The following is a 25,182-nucleotide window of genomic DNA, read 5'->3' on the forward strand; positions in this document are numbered from 1 at the left end:
ACAGACTCATAACTGGAACTACTTCATGACTGGGTGCAGAGATTTAAAGCAGCACCTCAAATCCTCAGCCAAGAAAACAATGCTGACGAGAAGAAGGGCTGCTGCCATGAATCATGGCCGCCCGTGCATGAGAGGATGATTACGCCAAGGTCCTGACCCTTGCAACAAAGTACAGGCTCAGAGGTATGCTGACCTCTCCATCCACTACCATTCATTATGCTAAGCTAACTAGCATTACGCTGGCCTCTGTAGTGTACACTGTATGTAATGGATCACTTCTTAAGACACTGAGCTGTACTGTGAAACCTTTTTGTAAGATCGCGAAGCTACAGTAAACCATCCATAATGGCTGTTCTATGCTGCAGCAGACACTTGTGGCTTGTACCTCCATATTACATTAATATGTTATGATTTGTCACAGCAGTTGTAGTGAGAGTGGGCACAAACCTCTAACCACGAGCAAATATATGTTTCATTCATGCTTTTCATCTTTGCTTCATCGTGAAACTCATCCATCATGCAGTCCATTAGATTCATCAGGGACTTGACTAGATTGGTGTCAGAGGTGGGTGACAGCTCCTGAAATCAGGCAGACAGAGAAAAGCTGTCTTAATATACCACTGAAATATACTGAAACAAAATGAAAATCAAAAATATGTGTCCACTCTTAAAACGATGTACAATATAAGCAAAAATCCATGTACACAAAAATATCTCTGGATAAAGAAACTGACCTAAATCTACCCTCAATAAAAAATGCAACATAATATTCATCTTCAAACAACAGCCAGGTAGAGAATGACCAGTGTATCGATGTGTGTTTACCTTGGTAGCTCTGCGAATGAGCTCCAGGCAGGCTGGCAGGACGCGGTCAAAAAGACCCGTGATGAGGTCTTTGTGAGCTGAATTGAGAGTGACAGGCAGAGTACTGAGCCAGGACTGCATCAGTGGCCGCCAGCCCAGCATATGTGGCTCCATGTAGATCATCCCACAACGAGACACCTGCCACAAACGTTAACATATGAAATTGTGTCTGGAAACACAGCAGCTCCTAGTGCTGGAGGTCTGTCTGTCCTGGATAGGGTCACAGGACTGCCTGGCTGAAGATTTTCCCTCTTGTCCATACATGTCGTACAGAAATGGCCTTATTTTGCCATTCCAAAGTGATAATTGAAGCATTATACAAAAATGTCATCATTATTATAGGATTCATAATGTGCTGAAGCCCCTTCTAGCATTAGCTGAACTTGGTCGACTATTTTTAGACTGAATGAGGACTGGTCATGATGAGCCTTGATAATATTGGTGGTGCAAAAGCTTGAACAGTTCAAATTAGAAAAAGATGGCGAAATACAAAGGAATTTTAAAATCGTCACGCCTCTGTCGTCAACATGACTTTTAAACTGCCCCACACAGCTTCAGGTGCATACAGATATTTTTAATAAGCTACCAATAAGAGTAGGATATGGTAACTAGAGTGCTGCTGTACTGACTGATGTTGTAATCATTCAGCAAAACACATACATTCAGCAAGGTTATTCCTTTCTTTGATGAAGTCTAAACTATCTGGGGACACCACCAGATAATTGGAGCAGCAGTGAATTATCGCGGACACGATTGCTGGAGTATTTACTACACACAGGAAGGAAGGAAGGGTGTCATGAGCGAGCGCGTGTGTTAGAGAGACGATGTACTGGGATGTAAACAGCTGGTAGTGCTATCTCATAAAGCGGTGGTTCTCAACCTTTTAAGTAATCAGGTATGGGCTCACTACCCCTGCTCCTGCCCTCGAACTGCAATTCTCTGCCCGCAGAAAGAATAATAAATCACATTAAGGCTTTCAAATATATTTAAATAACGGCACCACTACAGTCAGCATGTTTACTTGAGACCTAAAAGAACAGTAAAACAGTATCAGCTTATCGTGTTACAGGCCAAAGTGTAAGATTTGAACTGGGAACTGTTTTCCTAGTTTTTATATTTTATATCACTTTTCATGAGCGCACAGCAGGCACAGTTTTACGCCAAAGCAATGCCAAGAATATAAGAACGTTTCCAGAATAAAAATATCTGTTTTTCACCCACAACCATCTGGCAACCCCCAAAAATTACTTCCATAAGACAGCAGGGACTGGTGTACTTCATTTAGAGCGCTACATCTCTAAAGATAAGACAACTATTATGTGAAGGAAAAAAATAAATAAATAGACCTCATCTTCTGAAAAAATTACTGCAATTATTACACAAAACATGTCTTACTTCCCTCGAACACCCTACCCTCAATTTAGTCTTACAGACAGGAAGCAAAGCCTGATAGCTACTTCAGCTCTAAAGTCTTCGCGAGTCTGTGTGATTGACAGCAACAAAATGTACAAAATAGGTATCAGGAACAAGAGCATACAAACAGAATCAGGTTTTGCTTCCTGTCTGTATGGCTACATTGAGGGCTACAAGATTAAAAGCAAACTTCCACTTAAAAACACTTCAAATGAGAATTAATGTTCTTAAGAAGTGGCAAGAGGAGTGATGGACATCCTGAGGCAGAATTGCTGCTAACAGAAAGCCTTGAACTGGAGTGAGAGCCCCGTTCTCACCGTGGCTGGCGATGCCACTTCCAGGTCCATGGGTTCAAAGATGAGGCTCATTTGCGGCGACATCTGAATGATCTCACCGCTCATCAGACACAGCTTCTTGTTGTCGTCCAGTACCGTGTTCATGTTCTCGATCCACACGGCGTCCACGGGGCCATCAAAGATAAGCCATTTTCTGTCGGGGCTCTGAGAGACACCAGAAATAGAACCGATAACACCTTGACCGAAGATTTTTCAGGAAAACATGAAAAGTAAGATTACATGTCAAAAGATGGTCGCCAATATGGACAGGACTGCCGACCTACTGGATTATCATCTTTAATTAGGAGGCAGAGTGACACGAAGAGGAGCAGATGGACACATTGTAGATATTTTTCAGAGAAGACAAAGATAGACAGACAAGCTCCCTGCAGTGCTTAAACATACAGAGATTTTGAAGGTATTAATGGAGCTTTAAAGTTTAGAACAAGGACTTAAAAGTGCACAAGACGATCTTAGAACACACCCCACTATTCAGCTGATAAAGATAGTGCCTGTATCCTTTAATCTCATTTTGAATTCATTTCTCTCCTCAGAAGGAACGTCACCGGTCGTCCTTTCAAGGTCACGACATAACATTATGTTCCTCAATAACTGAAGAATGTTTGCTAAATGAATGAGATTAACACCTACACAGTCGTAATGGAAGTTGACAACGAGCGTCAGTTCTGCAGTTAAATGGGCTGGCGAGAGCTGAACTTGATTTGTGACATTATAAACAAATGGAGCTTCCTGGGCTGAAGCCATCTGCTGCTCAAGAGGGAAGCAAGCATGCTATAATGTAATGATCTGACAGAGAGCATTGGCACTGGAAAAATGACATTGTATATGCAGAGTTTAATACACTACACTGCTGCCGACTCCAGATTGGCACGCAAAAGGGAAAAAAAAAAAAAAAAGTTTACAAAAATGTGGTGCAGAAAAACAACAACAGAGATAGATTTTTACCCAGAGAGGAAAACTGCAGTAAACCAAGCCTCATTTTCTGTTTTCACTCCATCAGTATGTACTGTCTACTTCTCCCACTGCTTACTCACCGACACAAACAATTAGTAAAATGACAAAATTATCTACAGAGACAACTGTCACCAGAATAGACTACCACAGAGATGCATGACCAAGGGCTCCCTTGACCAAAAACCAATGAGATTATCGTGTGGGATTACGGATTACTGGAGAAAATCAGATCTGTGGCAAAAAAAGAAACAAAAACAAAAAAAAGTCTATGAGACGTAGATGTTTTGTTTCACATGAATAATCTCCACTCCTGCACTTCATTGATTTGTGAGGCGCGAATACAATCATCAGCGCGACAAAGCTAACGATATGCTATGAATGACTGACAGCATGAATGCATGATTTCAAAGTCAGCACAACGAGCGTCGCACTTCTGTTTTCAACATTTATCATCTGTGATACCTTTATTTTGTTTTAGCCACTCGGTAGCAACTGCCGTTTTTAAGCAACATAAAAAGCTTTACTGTGTATCCACTGATATTTGTAATGCCGACGAAATGTTAAATCATCTTACGCTTGTGTTGACAACAGACATTATTTCAGGCGTTTAACAGAAAACCCATTAAAAAAAAAAATCCCATTAGTTTTGAGACGAGGGAGCCAGACATTCAACGGCGCTAACAACGTTAGCGCCTTGCGGTGGCTCTGTTTCCAGCTGCAGTTGACATCCATGTTTCTCTTGATATTCTGTATATAGTGCAGAGTTTATAGGTATTTAATGAATGAAGAGACATTGAATAATGAAAAGATATAAAGTCACATGGAAGTTGATGCTGCACCTTCAGGGTATAAAATATCACAATTTCATGCTATTAGGTCAACATTTTTTTTGTTGGTGGAGTCACAGCTCCTTTGAACTTTAGCCACTACAATAGAGTCAGTTCATCCTCCAAGTGTAAGTTTTTAACTCGTCTGATGGAATTCCTTCCAGTAATGCCCTGTGGACAATGCCAAAGCTTCAAAGTGACCTTGTCAACATTTTTAACCACTTTAAAGAAATTTCCTAGGAATTTTCCTCAACTTCATTAATAGATGTTGTGATCACATGAATAGCATGGATGGATCCCTTCGGCCATGGTTATCGCCATTTTCTATAACGCTTATCAATTAAGGGTCACGGGGGGGTGGAGCCTATCACAGCTGACATTGGGTGAGAGGCTGGTTCACCCTGGACGGGTCCCCAGTCCATCGCAGGGCCATCAGGAGGTATTAGGGTTCAGCATCTTGCTGAAGCACACTTGGACTCTACCTCTGAGCCACGCCGCCCCTGGAAACAATTTCAAATTCAATAAAAGCAAATGGTTTTCCAGTATTAAACACCTTCCACTGCCATCTTGAAACCATCTGCACATGTATGTCTTGTGTGTGCACGCATGGACACGAGTTTTTAGATCTAAATTTAACAAGACAACAAAACGTTTGTTTTGTTGTCTCTGCCATGGGAGACTTTATCGCTACCGGCTTGCACCGAATGGGACCGTCATGTCTGTTGCACAATGATGCGTCTCATTGTCATCGTCTTGCTGCACTGCTCCTTCCCCACAGCATCAAATATTAAAACATGTGGCACATCTGGCCACATTGTACTTAGCCAGAAGTGATAGATGCAAGTGCATGTGAACCCATAAGGATAAGTCAGAGCAACATTTGAGTCAGTGCTGTATTTCTTGTCATGGAGGAAGCACTTCACCGCTAGTAGTTCAATGGAGTAATTCCACATCCCCACTGATATCACAGCAGCTGTAAGAACTGACGCTTGATTGTCTTGTTTTCAGCAGAAATACTCAACAAGCAGCCAAGTAGCTTCCCAGCACAATGTGACAGAAACACGAAGCAGTTGTTGCTTCAGCACATGGTTGGATGAAGGGCCTGACTTTCCATCAGCCCATTTTAGTTTGTGATCAATGCTGACATGAATATTATACATTGTTCGGAGCCCTGGAGAGGCTACAAAGAGAAAACTGGGTCAATCTACTCTAAGACTGGACTGTCTGTTGGCAGTGGTTTAATCTGTGGCTAATTAGTCACGTGTGCTAATAATTCACTTCCTGTATAGTAAATGGTCACGTGCTGTTTTCCAGTCATCCCATTAACAGCGTTACTATTTTTAAGTGTACGATTTGAAGAGAGAATAATTACTATGTTAAGAGCCACAGAGTCTTATTGTGCGTGTTGCTTAGACTGACTGTAAATTCCCTTCAGGCCAATCATGATCAGGGATTTCAGGCTTCATACATTTATTGAGTGATTGATGATTCAGAAACGGTTCAATGGGCCACTGCCGAAGAAGATACTGGTGTGCACAACTCACTCTGATGTAAAGATGCGAACAACTGATGTTTCAATGTGCTGTGTGGGCATTCCTTTAATGTTTACAGTTCTCAGCAAGTCAAAAACACCTTTACTGAGTACAGCAAACGTGATTCTGTTTGATTCTGTTCTGTTTACACTGAAGCTTTCAGTTCAGCATGTCAGCAGGGCCGCGTTCCCTTCTTATTCTTCATATTTGTCTCTTCTGTTCTGTACTGTAATGTAAGCCTCAGCAGTGTGTTATGGGTCAATGACACTCAAAATGGGGGCGAATCCTTCTGTGTGGAGTCTCCATGTTCTCCCTGTTCCTGCTGGGTTCTCTCTGGTACTCCAGCTTCCTCCACAGTCCAAAGACATCAAGAGGGGACCAGGTTAATCCAGACTCTAAATTGACCGTAGGCGTGGCTGGGAGAGCCAATGGTTGTCTGTCTCTATGTGTTGGCCCTGCCATGGACTGGTGACCTGTCCAGGGGGAAGGCTGCTGGGATAGGCTCCACCCCCCCACCCCCCGCCACCCATAACAGGATAAGAAGTAGAAAATGGATGGATGGTTTCTTCAAATGATCCAAGTCTGTAACTCAGCAGTGCTGATCCAACATGTCTCACCTCAAATGTTTTAAGGAACTTAATTTAAATATTTAATGTACTGTTCAGGTGTAAAATGGCAGGGTTTGTCGCTTGGCCGCCATGTTGGGTCTTTGGGGGCATCTGTGCTTTGTGTCACTACTTACTGATTGTTTTGAACTCCACAACTTGACTTCTGACTGGCTATGATCACCAAAAAATATGTTTAGTAGCCACAAGATTCGTGTTCCTTCAATTCAGTTCTTTTGTGGCTTTAAGATATGACTTGTTCAGACAGATTGAGGCCACTAAAAATATGAGTACACTGATCTGAACATATTTACATGTCATAAACTGAGAGAGATTACAAATACTTCAGTATTGGGAAGTTGCACTTAGCATTTTAAAACCCAAATCCTCTCAAGGAAAGACTGGTTCGCGTACTTCATTTCCATTGCATCAAGAAAAAAACACCTCTGAGAATCTGAACTGGCAATATTTATTGGTTATTATTATTGACAGCAGACTGCATGATTATGGGGTGAACTGCTGGATGCGAACATGAATAAAGACGTGTTCAGCTGTGAGCCAGCTGATCCTGCAGTCACATAACCACAGACACACTTTGGTCTACGGCTCTCGGGAATTTATTTTTTTTGAAAATTGTAAAGAAGCACTCAAGAGTGTTGTGTCGCAATGGACAGCACAAAATGTCAGACACTGCCAGTCATCTGACATTTTGGAATGAAAAAGACGAGTGCAAAGGCCTCAGTGACAAACCTGAGAGCACATCAGACTCCATTTACACACGTACTTTTATCAACAGGCTCTGCACTGTAGCACTACAATCAGAGCAGAAAACAGACTGTTGAGAATAAGAACAAAGATGGTATTTATACCTTGTTTAATTGATGCGACTACAATGCTAAATGTTGGCTGTTAGACAATTCATGTAGTTGTAACGACAGGTTTTATTTATGGTTTTTCAGGGGTCTGTTTTACAATTCCTGGATGAGAACAAACTATATAATCAATCAACATAACCACTCAAGGACATAATTCTGGTATAAACGTGTGTGTTCACGGTCCAAGTCAACTTCTCAAACACACCAATATGAAGCCGATAGCGAGCCATGGGAGATTATGGGAAGGGTTCCAGCCACCACATGCCCTCTGCTAAATTGCAGCTTTATCAGGATTTGTGCACTGTGAAATTTTAGCCAGTACATATATATATATATATATATATATATATATATATATATTGCATATTTTTGAAGGACACTGTGAAACCAAACTGGATTTCAACTAAAAAGTAGAGCAAGTAATGCAACTAACCCTGCATGGATGTTCACATGTTCATCTGCATGACTCTCTGTTGGAGCAGCTGCTCGCTGCCCTTTTTTGGCCCAGAGACTCAGTAATGAGTTTTAGGGTTTACCTCCAGATTTATTTAACTGTGCTGTCATTTTAGCTGTAAATGAAAAATCCCTGCAGGTTGTGACCCCTAGGTTGAGGACCACTATTTTTCAGGAATTCTCAAAGGCAGGCAGCTTACCTGGGAGGCGGCGAAGGCTCTGTAGCTAACAGCGAGGATGCCATCAGACCATTCGTGAGAAACAGGGTCAAACTGGCCGTACAGTTGCCCCATGGTGATGGATTTGGGGTTGATAACAGTGATCTGTACCTGCTTCTCATCCATCAGACCCTGGGATGTCACATATTCAAGAGATATTATAAACCAAAAAAAGCCAAGCAAAGTCTATATATTAACACATGAAAATCATTCAAATTAGGGGTCAGTCACGAGATCCACACAAAAACAAAGCAAATGTGTCTCAATAAGCATAAAGAATCCCTAATTTGACCAACGTGTCACAGGCAAGACTCATAAATCACTTGGAAGATTATTGTCAGTAAGACAAAACTACTGCCAAGTGAAGACGAGGAGCAAATACTGCCACAAACAATGAAGGAGCGAGCTGCTGGAGAAATAACCTAAAAGAAAGGGGGGTTGTACATGATCAGTGGATGTGCATTGACAAGGATGACCATGATAAATGTGGCGTTCCCAGGCGTTCCATCAGCAGGCCTTCATCTGTCTCCTCGCTGGGATGCATCTCGGCCCTCTCAGCCATGTAAATTCAACAAGCCACTTCTGCTCTTCTCTGTGAGATCGATAACAACTAAACAAAGACTACAGCTCTGACAAATTGGATAGATGTGTTTACTCCGGACAAATATGTAACTCAGCTAAGCCTTGGATATTGAGTATAACATATACTTTTACTTGACATAAAGGTTTATGATTTTTTACAGCTTGTCCCAAGAATGCAGGAAACTCTATGAATATCCCTAATAAAATGCAATTAAAAATGCATGATCAACCATCTGTGGATCTCTGATAAATTGAACAGGTTAATACCTGACAGCAGCATAATAGATGCGCAGGACCTCAAGGACAACCAGAGGAAAGCAACAAAGAAAGTGGTTTAAAGCAGCTATTGATCAAGTCTTTGTGCCACGCAGATTTCAGAAATGTGATGGGCTGACACACGGCGTCAAGCTTCACTTGCTCTTTACTGTCACTGTTCCTCCTCCACTTCTACTGCCATTATTTTCAAATCACAAGTGTCACCTTCTTTAGCAACATTACCATCTTGCTGCTCATCAACTGTCCAAAATTTCTTAGCACAGCTTCAAACTTCCTCTACAACATTTTAGACAGTTTAAACTTGGTTCACAGGTCTTTTCTTGCAAGTCAAGTCTCAAGTCCTTCCACCAATCATCAAGTGGCTCAGGAATGAGTCCTAAAACCTAGAAGTAAGTTAGCATGGTTGAATGTCCGATTCCCTCTTCATAAAGTCCGCTCTATTGTTGTTATGGAATTCAACACAGGAAAGCACTTGTCTTTATAATATGTTCATCAAACACCAATCACGTTCCCATCCCACAAAGCTAGAAGCAAGCTAAAATATAGCAGCGTGTTTGCTAACCTCAGCATTCACATTATTTAATTAAGTTTAATGTGGTCGTTCCAGCAACCTTCATGCTGACATCACAAACTTTGTACAGAAGCAGTTGTTGTGGTTAAGCTTAGTGTGAAGTTCTTACAGCCAAATGTCTTGTAAAGTAGCACAAGTGTGCTGCTGCTGCTGCTGCTGCTGCTGCTGCTGCAGTAACCCTTCAGCCACGTGCACAAGGCCGGTACATGAGGATTAGCATGACAGGAAGGAATGGCATTCAGCTCATCAAACAGTTCCTTCATGCATATGTTCCCAAAGTCCTTCAATTGTTTCTTAAGTTTATAAAACATGACTATGACCACTATAAAAACAGCATTTCAATTCAAATCTATTTAAATTTGGCCAATAAATGCCATGTGAGGGCACAGGTTTGTGCACCAGAGGATAGTCGGGGTCTCTGGCATATTTACTCTTGGGGTTCTGAGCTAAAATGTTTAACACCCCCTGCCTTAGTACACTTGCTAAAGAATGCTCCTGAGTCCCTGAGTCTGAGTCAGACTAGGTCCTCTAGGACGAGTCCACATCAGAGTCTGCATCTCTGCAGTGTAGCGTACCTTTTCCCAGACGTCACGGAGAGCTGCTGCCAGCACACGATAGGCACTGGTTTTCCCTCCACAGGGTTCCCCAACCAGCATGAAACCATGCCTCACTATCATCATTTCATAAATCTGCAGGATTTTCTCAGCAAAGAAATCAGTGACTTGCAGGTTCATGCGCTGGCAGTTTTCTTTAATGGCTTCCAGCAGAATGCGGTAGTCTCGCTTTGGGAGCGTGACCCCTGGGAAGAGGTCAGAAGTGATACCCTACGATGGAAAATTGGAGAGCTGTAAAATGAAGCACACTGTAGTGCACCTTTAGACAGAACATACAGTAGCGATAACAAGCTTATGCATATGCATCGTAAACACTTGTGCGGGGGTGAAAGGGGTCATCAAGATGGAAGAGACGTGTAGCTTTAGGAATACTTTTCTTAATTTCTGTTATTCAGATTGCTACAGGTACTCGACGAACTAAGAGGAAAGAATCCAAAACATTATTTGCTTCAGGTAACAAAGAGTAAGTCTAAAATCCTTCAACAGACAACGACACCTGAGCATCATGAGTGGCTCACACACCATCCATGGTTAGTTGGGGTTTTGCCAACATCTAAGTAGAACAAGTGATAAAAATGTGGTAAAAGGAGAAAAGCATAATCGCTGATTTATGACTTTGGGGAGCTCTGTATGTGCATACCTGTGCTAGCTAAAGTCATGCAAATTGTAGCTTTTGTGCTGTTGCTGCATTTGTGCATGTGTGATTATCGCCAAACGAGCCTGAACAATGGAGCGGCTGACATTTACTAGACAGAACACATAAAATGACCTGTCATTTCATACTGAAAACAATATCATTAACTCACTGTTGAGAGGAAAATTAAGTTAAACAAGAACCAAACACACACACACACACACACACACACACACACACACACACACTGCCGCACTCTATCACACCTCAAACAGCTTCAGATCGTGGGCCAGGAACTTGGGCAGATTGACATCGATAATGGATCTCAGCAATAGGATGTCTTCATTCTCTTCTGGAAAACTGAGCTGCAGAGCAACACATCCAGCCCCGTGGAGGATGAGGAGAAAAAGAGGAGAGAAAGATGGGAGATTAAATCCAGATCAAAGAAATAAAACACAGCAAACTAGGAACAGACTCAGACAGCTGAATTTGCGTTTATGACTAAATTTACTGAGCCACACAACAATCATGGCTATATAGACCCCTGGATAGAAAAAAACAACAGGACTGTCTCATAAAGAACCAGATATTTGAAGTACAGGGGTGTTTAGGGGCACCAGAGTGGGTGCACATGTCCTGTTTGTATAAAAAGGGCGATTGCTTCCAACCTGACAGCGCTTTTCATTCTCTCTCATGCATTACACTTTGTCATATTGCATTTGGGAAGTAGCCAGGGTTGGGCTACTGGACATGTTACAGTTGTTTCATGTTACAATCAATCGATATCTATCTATCTATATGTATATCTATATAGATCTGTATCTATATAGATATACACACACACACACACATATATTATATGTGTGTGTGTGTGTGTGTGTGTATATATATATATATATATATATATACATATAAATATGCACACAACAGCATTATACAACAAAACTTAATCACACTCTATACCTTGAGGTTTCCAGCAGCAGTCAGTACAGACTTGACAGCTCTCATCCCGTAGTCGTAGTGATGCTGCGAGGAGAGCTGCTCTGAGCACAGTCGATAAGTGGCCACAATTTTCACGGAGAGGGGCCGTGCAGTTACAAAGCCAAATGAGTAAAGCTGGATCTCTGCAATCATGGCGTAGTCTGGCACCATCATGGCTACAGTTCTGAACAGAGCCTGGTGCAGAGAGACAGCTTTACTGGATAGAAGTTAGTTTCCACATCAAAATTGTGTGAATTAAATTTCAACTGAGATGATGGAGGCCCTGGAAGATTGACTATAGCTGAGATATATTTGGAGATATAAGACAGGCTTGTATTTGATTCTTCAAACTCCAGATTTATGTGATATATGAATCAAAAATAAAAGAGTCACAAAGGCCTCAAAGGCAATACCTTGAGGTTGTCTGGAAGCTCGGAGCGCCCAGCATATCCAGGATTCATGGTAATAAAGACAGCACAGGAGGGGTCCAGTTTTAGCTCCGTTCCTTCAAACATCAGCCGCTCGCTATGGGCGGCAATCCCTGGACACACAGATACAGTTATACAGTGTCTATCTGGGCTTGTTGACTCAGTATGAAGACACATGGAAATCAGTCACTGCTCCGGTCTTCTGGTTTTAAATGCACACAGTTTGACTTCTGTGTCCATTTATGTATCAGGAACCCACAGAAACAAATCCATAGGAAGTGTAGATGTTTCTCTTGATGTTAAATCCATGTGCTCATCATAGGGGCAAATGCACACACTGCTACAAAAACATATAAATGTAGACCTCGAAGGCAACCTATGTTAATTTCCTTATGCTACATATTATTCCTTCACTAAGGTAACTTTGCGTGATTAAAAAAAAACTTCACACTACAAGAAAATGCACGTGTGTTTTTGTAGTCTGATCCGAGGTCAGCGTCACCATGAATTCTGTCAATCAAAAACCAAAGGGATTTTGGATTTTGTTGAGAATAAATCTCTGTGGCAAACAAATGACTATGAGCCATAGACATTTTTCTTAGCAAGATAATCTTCACATTTGAACACCATATTCATGATTTTTGAAGCACAAATCAAGCAATTAAAACACAAAGAAAAATTACACAACGAACTCAGGATGTCAGCATCAATGAAACTGGCTTTGTGGTACATTTATTTTAGGAGTGACAATCTTTACTATCACTGACAACTTCTGCAGGCTCGTTTGGTCACTCACTAGCAAACTCTTTTTAAGATGCATAAATGCTTTTGAAACTTTTATATATTAAATATCAAAAAATATAATATGATAAATTTTATCCTGGAGAACAAAGCATTAAAGTCGCTTAGTCTTCAGAAATTTAACTAAATACCAGCCAGGGAGCTGCACATTTCACACTTCTAATTTATTTCCTAACAGCCATTTAAGCACAGAAAACTATCATTTTTAAACTTTGGGCAAAGATATTTTCTATACCCATTTGACAAGTAAATCGACACCCGAAGCACACATTGCTGCACTGCGGTGAACAAGGCTGAGCTTGAAGTTCTGACAGCCAGCCTGCACAAAAGCTCCATATTGCACTTCTTTGTGGTCTAAAACCTGTGTGGGGATGTGCAAAATGTGTTTCTGGTATGCTGACAGGCTTGGTACGGATGCAAGGAAAGGAAAAGTAGAATGTGGAAAAAAAGCACCAACCTCTCTGTATAGTAAGAATCTGTTGAGCCACCACAGACAGCACCTCCAAGTCAATCCGGTTAAACTCATCAAAGCAAGCCCACGCGCCACAAGACAACAGGCCCTGGTCTCACACACACACACACACACACACACACACACACACACACACACACACACACACACACACACACACACACACACACGCACATTAGCAAACACAAACATGCACATCACTACATTAAAACTAATTTAAATGCATAAGTGAGGTTTGCTTGTTCGTGTGTATGTGTGTGTGTGTGTGTGTCTGAGGACAATGTGAGCATAGCGAGCAATTTCACTGGGCACAAAAATGAGATTTTTTTTCAATAATTTGGTGTATGTGTGTGTGTACGTGTGTGTGTGTGTGTGTGAGGGAATGTGTATGTATGTGCATGTACGTGCGTGCGTGGATGTGCACGTGTGAATTTCCACATTCAAGACACTTCCAAAACTATAACTATAATTACATGACACTGATCAGTGGCAGGCGGCACGGTGGACCAGTGGTCAGCACTGCCGCCTCAAAGCAAGAAGGTTGTGGGTGGAGCCCCAGCTGGAGCACGGGGTCTTTCTGGGTGAGTCTCCATGTTCTCCCTGTTCCTGCTGGGTTCTCTCTGGTACTCCAGCTTCCTCCACAGTCCAAAGACATCAAGAGGGGACCAGGTTAATCCAGACTCTAAATTGACCGTAGGCGTGGCTGGGAGAGCCAATGGTTGTCTGTCTCTATGTGTTGGCCCTGCCATGCACTGGTGACCCGTCCAGGGTGAACCCCGCCTCTCGCCCAAAAGCTGCTGGGATAGGCTCCACCCCCCGCGATCCTTAGCAGGATAAGCGGAAGAAAATGGATGGATGGATGATCAGTTGCAGCAGTGTTGGGGGAGTGAACAAGGCCACTGTTCCTCAGACAGTGTTCCTCCTGCTCTGGGTGAGATGCTAGAGTACTGAATATTGCAGCCACGAGTTGAGGCCTGGAACACATCAGTGCAACAATATCCAGGGTCCCTGAGCATGACGTCAGAGAAACATGGCGCCTGTGTTAATAATATATCATGTATTTTGGGGGCAAATCTTAATAGTCTACATACATCACACAAGCTAACTGGTGCAGAGGCAACACACATGTCTATCGAGGTAACACAACTGCTCCACCTTACAACATTTCAAATACATCCTGTCCTACATCGTGGTGTGCAGAGAGGAACATGTTTATACGCTTCTCTGAGACAGAAATACATACAAATCTGTGGGAAACCAACCCCCTGTGTCACCCTCTACTGTAAGACTCTTTGAAGTGCTGATCGTTATGCAAGTGGGATATTCCCAGGTGGAAATATCTGCTTCTGGAATACTTCAATCAGAACTAGGCCAACGACATGTAGGTATTAACCTGAGGCAACATGAGCTTTTCTGCATAGAATCATCTGAGAAAATGCTCATGTAATATAATAATGATAATAATAATAATAATAATAATTCACTTGGATAGCACCTTTCAGGACAACCAGTGTTTTACTGTCTGGAAAAGAGCAGGTAACTGGAGCATCTAAAACTTGGCCTGTTCAATCTGGCCCGTTAGTTATTGTGATGGTCCTGCCTGATCTATGCTCGCGTCCTCAGCAGCAGCAGCAGTCTTTGTCATTCTGAACAAACAGTGAATTCTCACCATCATCACACCTTAACCACAGCCAGTTCTCCTTGAACTGACATAAACCAATGTGCCTGGTAAGATAAATCTGTATGAAGAATTTGTCCTCACTTTGAAGAATTTTCCCAGAGCGATGTAGTCCAGCCCATCAGAGCAGTTGAAGACCACACACTGCTTGGCCACAGCTTTGGCCAAATCTTTGGTCGTCTCTGTTTTTCCTGTGCCAGCCGGACCCTCGGGTGCTCCTCCCAAATGGAGATGAAGGGCACCAAATAAAGTCCTGAAGGAAGAGGGACAGACAGTAACACCCTCTGGCATGTGTCTTTAATGCAGTAGTTTTTCCTCCCTATAATTAATACATTAAAGTTAAATTAAAGACAAAAAACAAATATCTTAGTAAGGTGTTGGACCTCCACAAACTGTGAGAGCAGCTTCAACAGAACTTGGCATTGATTGTACAAGTTTCTGGATCTGGATACCGGAGGGACAGACCAACGCTCCATCAAACAATATTCCCTCAGTGGTGTTTTTGGACCAAAATCTACAAATAAAATTGGCTGGAGAGCTGGTGAGTTTGATTCGCGTCCTTTCAAAGTCATCAAACCCTCAACTGTTTCCCAAACTTTTCCTCTGAGGACTCACTTTCAAAAATGATGAATCATCATGGTCCAATTTACAACAGACCTTTTCTATAAGAGAGAAGAGTGGATGTGTCCATGAACGACCACTCCTGAACCATTTTACTGCCATTTCATATCTTATTTTGAAAAGGCCATTCCAAAGAGATATGTGTTAGATCAGGAGGCCACAACTCAAACTAAATGTTGAGCTGCAGTCCAAAGGCAAACATATATTGTGCTGTTGAAGTGCCTCGAGTCTGTCTACCAACTTTCTTCAACCACAGCAAACCAACATCCTGCATAAAGTTTCACTCTGCTGCCTGATCAAATTATATAAAATGAATTGATTCATTGGTATCAAGTAATTCATCATTGTGGATCCTTGTGGTTCTACCTCACAAAAAAGAAAGCAGCATAAACAAGAGATTTACAAGCTCCATTTTCAGTTATTTTCATTTGTATAATAACACTTATTGTTGATGACATCTGGTGGACCAAATCAAACCCGTGGTGGATTAAATTTGGTTCTCGGGCCCCACTTTGGGCAGCCCTTTGTCAGGCATCTTACAACAATGTGAAATACTAAAATCGCATTGTTTTTATGTCCTCTAAATACTTCATGAATGAGGCATCAGCTGTAGTCTGGTTTTCCACAGGCTCTTCCTTTCATTAGTTTGCCAAGCATCTATTTTTGTTTGACTGGTTGATGGCAGAATCTGGCAAAATTATGACAGAAAGCTTCTCAAGATGTACTGTACCTTAGAAATCTGTCAAACAAAACCTCCTACGCAGTCTGCTGGTCATTATTATGTTTCCACACACATTTATTCATTTTTTCACATTTCATTTTTCCATAATAGCTGAGAATCATTATACGTCCTTAAATGTAACATTTAAGAAATTGGATGAGTTGAATACATGACCTAGGATGTAAGAGGTTGAACTGTTCAGGTTCAGGTTCAGGTTACTTTATTTGTACCCGTAGGTAGATTTGTTTTGCAGTCAGTAAGATTACAACTTCCTTTCCAAGACGCAGATCACTTGACATAAGCAACGACAAAAAATCTGAAAATAAAAGAGGGTAGTTTAAAACCTACAAGACATAACAGCCCATCCCCCACCCCAACACCTGAAAAGTCAGCCAACATGCCAGAGGCAAGGTGAAACATTCAAGTGCTCAAGATTCCATAACTAAGGCAAAAATGTGCATAAAAGAGAGTGAAGTACCCTCCATCAACATCAAATTAAAAACTCAGCTAATCAATCGCTCTCAAATAAAACCAGAGTAAAAACCAAGTTTAAGATCCAGATACAGGAATAAATATTTAAGAGCATGAACAAATAAATACACAGTGTGCAAAAAAAAAAAAGGCTACAACTTGTTCAGCTCAGGAATGGCAGCAGGAACAAAGCTGTTTTTTATACCACTTTGTCCTGCACTTTGGGACTAAAAACCTCCGTCCAGAGGGTAGAAGCTGAAATTCTCTGTGCAAAGGGTGGGAATCATTGTTTAAGGCAGAGTTAGTCATCCTCTGCAACTGCCTAGAATAGAATGTTAGCTTTACCGGTAGCAGCGATCAGTGAGGGGGGTGATGACCAGACGTGGAGTGTTGCCCAGATACTCGTAACCATATGCTAAACCTGCATTGATCATCCTGGTCTGGAGGTGGTTCTCCTGCACAGAGAGTGGAGGTCAGTCTCTGAGTTCTTATCAAGGCTGAGACTCAAATGAACATCTTCACGTACCACCCAGTAGTAGCGCAGTTGGCTGAGCCACTCAAAGTCATTCTCATGACTTATTCCTTTTTGCACCAGGGTGGCCAACACATCCCGGGCATGGACGTCCAGCACAACCAGAGCGCCGAGGGTCACCCGATTCTGCTTGGAGAGTTTCCCACGTACAAGCGCCACAATGTCGTCAATCTGTCTGTTGTTTTGCTCCAGGTAGGCATCAAGGGCCTGAGGGAGACAGCCACGATTAAACACAAGCCTGATGGCGTTTATCAAGAGAGAAGCGGGATGCTACATCACGTCTCCATCCATAAAGCAAAGGTCATAAGTTTCATCAACAACTCATAAGTCCATCACAGTGATACCACATCTGTCCTTTATACGAGCTACAGCCATGATCTTCATCACCCTTTGAGGTTAAATGGCACCATTTATTGCGTTTCAAAGGATATTATATAAAAAACATGTCTTGTGTGTAAATGGGTTCTTATATAACAGTATCATGTGAAGGGGTGATGCCCGCAGACTTCCCCTGGATAAATCCACTAAATACCATGTGTCATCATATAAGCTGTAGGTGCTCTTTATTTGATGTGACAGATTTAATACAGTTCCTGATCCTCATTCAAGCTAGCAGTTCAGCCCATACTCATCTGAGTCTCTGTAATTTAATTTGAAGTGCTTTGAATTCAAAAATGGTCCAAAGATACTTCCGCCAGGTAAAGTCATTACCGTGCACATAATCATTGTGGGGGAAAGGTAAATCCATTTAACACAGTCTATCGCAGAGGGATGACATGTTGATGACCTCAACTTGAGAATCTATTCATCATGTTAAGACAGTTTGTCGTGATTTGTGGCCATTCTCATTGTGTGCTGACAAATTTAATTGATATCATGCAACTTCGGAACCTGTGGTTGAACAGATGGAATCGCAGAGTAACTTATAATATCACAACCCAGCAATACTTTGCCCATCGTCGTGATCGTATCATTCATACAACACATTTATAGCAAGACAAAGATTTCACTGTGAAAATAAACAGATCTGTAGCCTAAATAATTTAAATACAGTCTAGAATTCAGAACATGACACTTATTTTAGTGTAAGACTCAAACACAAATGAACTGTGGATCACCTGCTGTTCAGAGCTGATGGCCTCATGGATATCTTTGGTCCAGTAGACCTGTGAGACGCACAGCACAGTCTGGCCTGGCCAAGCACGTACCCAGTTGATCCTCAACTCATTGGGGTAGGACTTAATCGCCTCCCCAATTACCTATAATTATAAGGAGGGACAGGGGATTTATTAGAAATTAGCTAAGCACTGCAGCCATGTTCCTCTGACTGGAAGCCAGGATGCTGGATAGTGCTGGACTCCTCTTTTAGGGAATCTGACAAATGATTAAAATTATATCACCTCCTGGTTAATCTGGCAACAAAGTCAAATAAACAACAACAACAACAAAAAGTAGTACAAATCTGGAGGGGTTTTATCTTCACGTAAGACAAATATCTAATCAGTTAGCCTCCTTTAGCCAGCAGCTAACATTACCATTCCACCTACTAGCTAACGTTTCCAGTTGTTTTGTGTCATGTAAAACTACAAAAGGAGTAAAATATGAGAAACACATTCCTGCGTGAAGTACAAATGACACTGAACGTGTAAGTGTGTCCCAAAATGAGTACCAAGAACGCTTGCAGGGACACTTCTGTGGACTAAAAACACTTGAGCCTTACCCAGAAGTATTTACTCCAATGACTCTAATGACAATCCTTGGGAAAGTTGGGACCACTGACACATGAAGATCATGTTAAACTGGTGTGTGTTCCAGCTGATTATGTTCTCTTTTTGGCAGTTTTCAGATTTGAAAGTACTTCATCAGGTTTTTGCAATGTTTTCTTTACAAGATCTCTCTTCCAAGGAACTGATGGGATCAAATACATGAAGTTTAAAATGTAGTGGGTCAAATGTACAAGAGAAATACTCAGGCAAAGTACAAATACCTTGACACCGAACTTCGGCAAAAACACTTTATGTTCCACCATTGATCTATTTTAAACTCACATGAACAACACATCAAGTTTCAAACTCTTCAAACTAAAATGGTTAATCTTGCATTAATTGTAAGTGAAGCTTTGATAAAATGGCAGACGGCACCTTATGCAGGGAGGCGATCATCCCATTCTCCAGTTCCAGAAGCCACTTCTCAACCTGGCCTCTGGCTTTGGAGGTAGAAATTATATCCAGCAGCTGGACCATTTCACCCTCGCTGCTTTTTATGTGGGTGATGTCCAGCACATCAGTGAACATCACACTAGCAATGCCCTCAAAGCACTTCTTCAAATGAGGCTGCACTCTGGAGGAGAGAAAAAGCAAGAGAACACTACCACTTTGCCAGCGTCTAATATTTGTATTTTAAGAACCCTGTAAATGCCATCTTGTGAATGTTTTTAAGGGTTGTTTTTTTTTTTCTTTTTTTCTTTTTGGTGCTCTCTCACATTCACTGCAGCTAACACAAATATACATGAATTTAAACCAATGCAGATATTTACTCTGGCTGTGTAAAAGCTTAAGCTTAACACACACCAGTACATGATTGTGTGTTGGGTTGTGAGCTTTGTCAAAATGCCTCAGAGTGCAAAGCAGAAGTGTACAATTGTTAACGCTAAGCTGCTTTCGCTGAGCAGCAGTTACAAAAAACAAAACAAAACAACTGTTTATATATCAAAGGAACACAGGGAAAAAAATGCTACTACGTGATTAGATTACGTTGGCAAGCTTCCACTCCGAAGGTTGAGAAGATGCGTTCACTCTCAACTCAAAACAGGTTTGTAGGGAGTTATTCTTTGGAAGACCGTTCCATCCCATCGGGCTCCTTGATGCTTAACAATCCAGAGCTTGGAAAATAAACAATAAATTAAAAGATGGCCAGATGAGACTGTGATAAGTGAGAGAAACCCCCTTCTGCTTTGCACTTTCTCTTGTCCCCATTCATACGTTGTTCCGTGTCTCTGCTGTAGTTAGTCTAGTCTGCCCTTGGTCTAAAACCATGTAATTTTAGAGTGAAAGTATTGACAATTTTCCTATTGTCAGCACATAAAACCTTTCATTTATTTCATTGTGATTCATAATTTCCGAGAAATTTTGTATACACACTGGCACAATATGCCTGTGATGGGAAGTGCAGCAACAGAATAGGTCAACATATTGTTGCATTATGGAAATACTGAGCGTTCAGTTAGAAATAAGCTACTGTTCTTTACCTTGTAGGGTCTTTGGTCTCAGAGAGGATTTCCAGCAGCTCCTCATTGGACAGGAAGAAGAACCGAGGGAAATAGAGGCGCTTCTTCTCCAGGTAGTTATTAAGACCCTTGAGAATCATCTCCAGAAGCCCATTAGACTGTTTTAGCTTCTCCAGCATCTTATCAATGACTATTACTGCCAATACGTGCTTGTCCTACCAACGAAAGAACAGAGTTTAAAAAACAAAAATGAACTTTGCTGAGGTATATGTAACTTACTTCCCAAGGATATGGACTTGTTTCACCCCATAGCAAGTTTGCAATTTCAGGTCTTCAGTACACAAAGTACAAATTTCCTATATTTCCAGAACCACAGAAGTATCCCTAAAACAAGCAATGTCTTCCCCTTAGCAACACCCACTATTAGACCCACTTATCACACAGAGCCTTAGGAAATCTGTGATGGGACAGTAATACAGATGTCACCCGAGGTCTGACCTATGAATTATTTCATGTAATATCTCACTAATTTAATATCTGTCACCCCCAGGAAGCTCCTAAATAAAAGCTCTATCTAATCTTCAGCGTCAGACGGCAAACGGCTGAACCTCCTGACGAGGGCACAGCCTATGTTTTAGAATAGTTCACCTTACAAGAAGCACTTGAGTGTTGATGTGACTGTCATTTTTCTTTTAGCCCCCAGTTTGTTTTTACTTTGTATCCGCACACACACGCGCACACACACACACACACACACACACACACACACACACACACACACACACACACAATTCAAGAGATTTGAAGATAACATACAATCAGTGTGTAATTCATCAAATGTTATAATGTTTGATCCTCTTGAAAAAATAGAATCGGTATAGTTGGGAAAGCCCCAAAGAAGAGAATGCTGGATTTAGACATGTCCCTGATTCTTAACTAGGGTCATTGTCTAGGTGCAGCAGATGAAAGACACATTTAATCTTCTCCAGATCTGTTTGACTGTATGTTGTGGAAACACAAAGGCTATCTAGAGTGAGATAATAATGATATTTTTTATCCCTCATGATTGCTATTGATTTCTATGATGACTGAAGAGGAGCTAACAGCCCTTGACTCCTGCCAAGGTGACTTTCTTCCCTCTTGTTTCACCTTATGGAGCAAGTATTAAAAACAGAGAAACAGAGATTTTATTTTCGAAGAACGTCTTTTTTTTATGAGGCAACAGTTTGTAGAACAGATTTAAAAGATGTCCACCTTTAGGGAAATGCGCTTTTTTCCCCCTCAGTGCCAGAGAAGAAGATGGATGTCCTTCTCTCGTCTGTGTGCGCATGAGAGAGCTGCTGACCAGCTGTTAGCTTAGCACAATGAATGGTAGTGAAAGGCCAGATTAGCATACCTCCATCAAAAGACATCAAATACACTTGTCTTGGAAAACATTTGGCAGAGGCATACGAACCTGCAGATTCCTACCATTCATCATGCTAAGCTAACTAGCGGTCAATTGGTGTCTGTGGGTCTCAGCTCCCTAACACAGCAGGGGAGAGAAAGGAACAGGGACTGTATCTATCCTCTTATCTGGCTCTGCGTAAAATGGCAAAAAAAACAAAACAAAACATATTTCCTAAAAGTTTGGCGTGTTACTTTCAGTTAGAGAACTTCAACTGACACCTCAAAAGGCACATCAAATGATAATTAGCAAAGCTAATACAGGAAAAACACAAAAGCCTGATTTGATTGTGCTTAAGCAGGCAAGTGTCTGATGAACTGTGGTTCGGGCTTCACATTGATTAAATCAGACTTGTGATTTCAGCCCATTCTTTAAGAGAACAATACAGTAAGACGGCTATTTTTATATGCAGTCGGCCAGCAAGAAGCTATTCATGAGCACACGGGAGGGATAACAATGCTCTAATGCATGTATTATGCGTGATAATGTAGTTTTTATGCACTAGACAGATGGCCTCAATGGGGGCAGAAACTGTCCACAGCGGATATGGCAGGTCTGCAATCTGTCTGGTGGAAAAGCGAATGTAAAGATTTCTATGACCTAAAGTGACACACGCTTCCACAACATGCAGAATATTGTATGCGCATGAAAGGGAAAGTAATATTATCGAGCTATTTTTCATCGTCTGTTATTGTGTTATTATTGGATGATTCCATCATTCTATTATTAAACAAGGTGTCAGTCATCCTCCTCACCAGCACACTGCTTCTCTTTCCTCGTCTCATTACGGGGGGCGGGGGAGAAGCATAGTTAAAATGAGACAGATTCACAGAAAAAAAAGTCTTTAAAATGATTTGCCCCTGTTTTTATCTTCAATTGTCTATGCAGGAGTAGAAGAATGACATATTATAGCAGACAGAAAATAAAAATGGAGTAGTGTTGTGGAAAATCAAACCAGCAGGGGGAGGTTGTGGAGCTGCTGGATGATCGGTGGATCTTGAGCAGCTCCCAGTGGTTGAGTTGTTGATAGCTGCCTGTGTGGGGGGGGGGGGGGGGGGGGGCTGAGTCCTGTGTTTTTTTGTACTGTATACTGGCTTTCTTCCCCACACTGTTATATGGAGTTGAGATGATTCCAATTTCATGCACTGCTGATCAACGCTACAGAAGAGATGTGTTGTTTGACAGAATTTGATGCGTGCGTGCACGTGTGTGTGTGAGTGTGTGCATGTGTGTGTGGGTGCTGGTGGTGGTGGAGTGTTACTTTCCTGTAACTTATACAGCATGATGAATTAGCATGATTGGCTTTTCACAAAGCAAGAACTGTGATTATGTTCATTTGGTTTCCATTTTCTGTGTTCTGGCTTCAGAAGCTGAAGTAGAGTCTCCCCAGCGAGCAGGGAACCTTCCCACAACAGTTCTGATGACATCAAAGACAGTGTTGTACTCAAATATCTAAAGAAACCTTTTAAGGACTTTGTATCATTTCATAATGTTTCTATAAGAACATTTTACACTGCAAGATTCTGTTTTTGAGACGCTGTTGAATATTTAATGTAAAATCTGTTGCCTCAACTCGCATATTTAGAATGCATTTTTAAGAGAATGTTATTTTCACTATAGGGAGAACATTCTGGGAACAAAATGTTTGCTACATATGGTGAGGACAGAAGATAATACCACACCGCCAAAGCTTTTCAATAAAGCACAACCAAATCCCAACTGCTGAAATACCATACAACAGACGAGCACGACAAGATGTACCAGGCTTTCTGATAAACTCCTCTCTAGAAGAGATTGTGTGTTCTTAGGGGTTTTAAACATAATGGATGAAGAGATATTTCAACAACTCAGACATTTGTGCTTTTGCATTAAATTTCCTGACCTCAGCTGGGTGTGCCCACCTCAGCTGGGCGTCTATGTATATATGTTTTATAATCTAAACACAGATGTTCTGGACCTGAGCAGTTCTTATTGGCTGTCAAGGGTGAAAATGCGTATTGTTCCCGTGCAGCTGTTGTCCACTGGAACGAGGTGGTCATACATTCCGGTTCCATTTCTTATTAGATGACAGCGATTGGTCACACGTCTTGTGGAACTGGGCCAGTGAGCCAAAGTGGATGTTCAAGGGTGTTTTGGCGATCGTGTTTCAATCCAATATTGAATTTTTGTTGTGTGGTGATGCATAATTAGGATTTGCTTTGTCTCACTCCATCATCCCATTTTGACGCAACATCACTCTTAACCCCCTGGAAACACATGCATGATAAACAAGTAGAATCATATAATTGACATGCACTGACAGGTTATTAATCAAGACTCTTTAGAGTAAAAATGTGTGAAATTCCTCTCCAAGCAGTTTTGCCAGTGTGACAACAGGGATGCATCCTGATTTGTACTTTTGATTCAGAACGAGTGTGAAGCAGGAACGCAGATGCCTTTTCAAAACTGTTTGAAAGCGATCTGGAACTCCATAAATGCCTTATTTGTTAAGAAAATGCCAGCATAAAAAACAAGTTTCTTTTTGAGCACATTACATACAAAATATATAAAATATAAAACCCTCATGCAGGTGAATCTGTCTACCAGATAGTTGAGGGAGGGATTTCTGCTTGAAACAAGGACCTCAGAGCTGTTTAGCGATGCAATTAATTTAATTTAATGAAAAGCATTATCAAATGTTAGTCTGTCATAATATATAGGCCAGACTTGGTCAACTTCATCTGAAGAATTATTGTGTCTTTTATCTTACGTTAAATTCAACTTCCAAGAAAACATTTTTGGAAAACAAGCTCAATAAAGTATAAAACCAGATCCTTGATTTTCTGAAACTGGTTGATAACACTTCATTTCGAAGCACTAATGCTCACATATGTGTATGTGTGTGTGTGTGTGTGTGTGTGTGTGCGTGCACGCACATGTGTGTAGGCTCCCTATTCCTCAGTGACCTCATTTTCTTTGTGGCTCGCTATAACCCAGCCCCTTCCAGACAAAATCCATAATTTCTATTTGATGGTGCAGTCAGGCTGGGCT

At 41.4% G+C, this 25,182-nt stretch overlaps 1 protein-coding gene across 8 annotated transcripts in view; it reads right to left on the reverse strand.

Moving 5' to 3' along the window:
- dnah7 (dynein, axonemal, heavy chain 7) overlaps positions 1 to 25,182 on the reverse strand; it is an 82,220-nt gene that overhangs the window by 40,867 nt on the left and 16,171 nt on the right. For all 8 annotated transcript variants that reach the window (XM_086219685.1, XM_086219684.1, XM_086219686.1 and 5 more), the window contains 15 exons: positions 20,727 to 20,920; positions 19,621 to 19,819; positions 18,598 to 18,738; positions 17,474 to 17,686; positions 17,293 to 17,402; positions 15,219 to 15,387; positions 13,442 to 13,544; positions 12,169 to 12,296; positions 11,738 to 11,950; positions 11,041 to 11,139; positions 10,102 to 10,350; positions 8,080 to 8,229; positions 2,595 to 2,777; positions 826 to 1,002; positions 448 to 579 (listed from right to left, as the gene is read on the reverse strand). In XM_086219685.1, the coding sequence (XP_086075811.1) occupies positions 448 to 579; positions 826 to 1,002; positions 2,595 to 2,777; positions 8,080 to 8,229; positions 10,102 to 10,350; positions 11,041 to 11,139; positions 11,738 to 11,950; positions 12,169 to 12,296; positions 13,442 to 13,544; positions 15,219 to 15,387; positions 17,293 to 17,402; positions 17,474 to 17,686; positions 18,598 to 18,738; positions 19,621 to 19,819; positions 20,727 to 20,920 (2,460 nt within the window). The remainder of the gene's footprint in view (positions 1 to 447; positions 580 to 825; positions 1,003 to 2,594; positions 2,778 to 8,079; positions 8,230 to 10,101; positions 10,351 to 11,040; positions 11,140 to 11,737; positions 11,951 to 12,168; positions 12,297 to 13,441; positions 13,545 to 15,218; positions 15,388 to 17,292; positions 17,403 to 17,473; positions 17,687 to 18,597; positions 18,739 to 19,620; positions 19,820 to 20,726; positions 20,921 to 25,182) is intronic.

Source organism: Aulostomus chinensis, chromosome 12, assembly GCF_037954235.1.
Source record: "Aulostomus chinensis isolate RoL2024-O1b breed Wild chromosome 12, RoL_Achi_v1.0, whole genome shotgun sequence".
Lineage (NCBI taxonomy): Eukaryota > Metazoa > Chordata > Actinopteri > Syngnathiformes > Aulostomidae > Aulostomus > Aulostomus chinensis.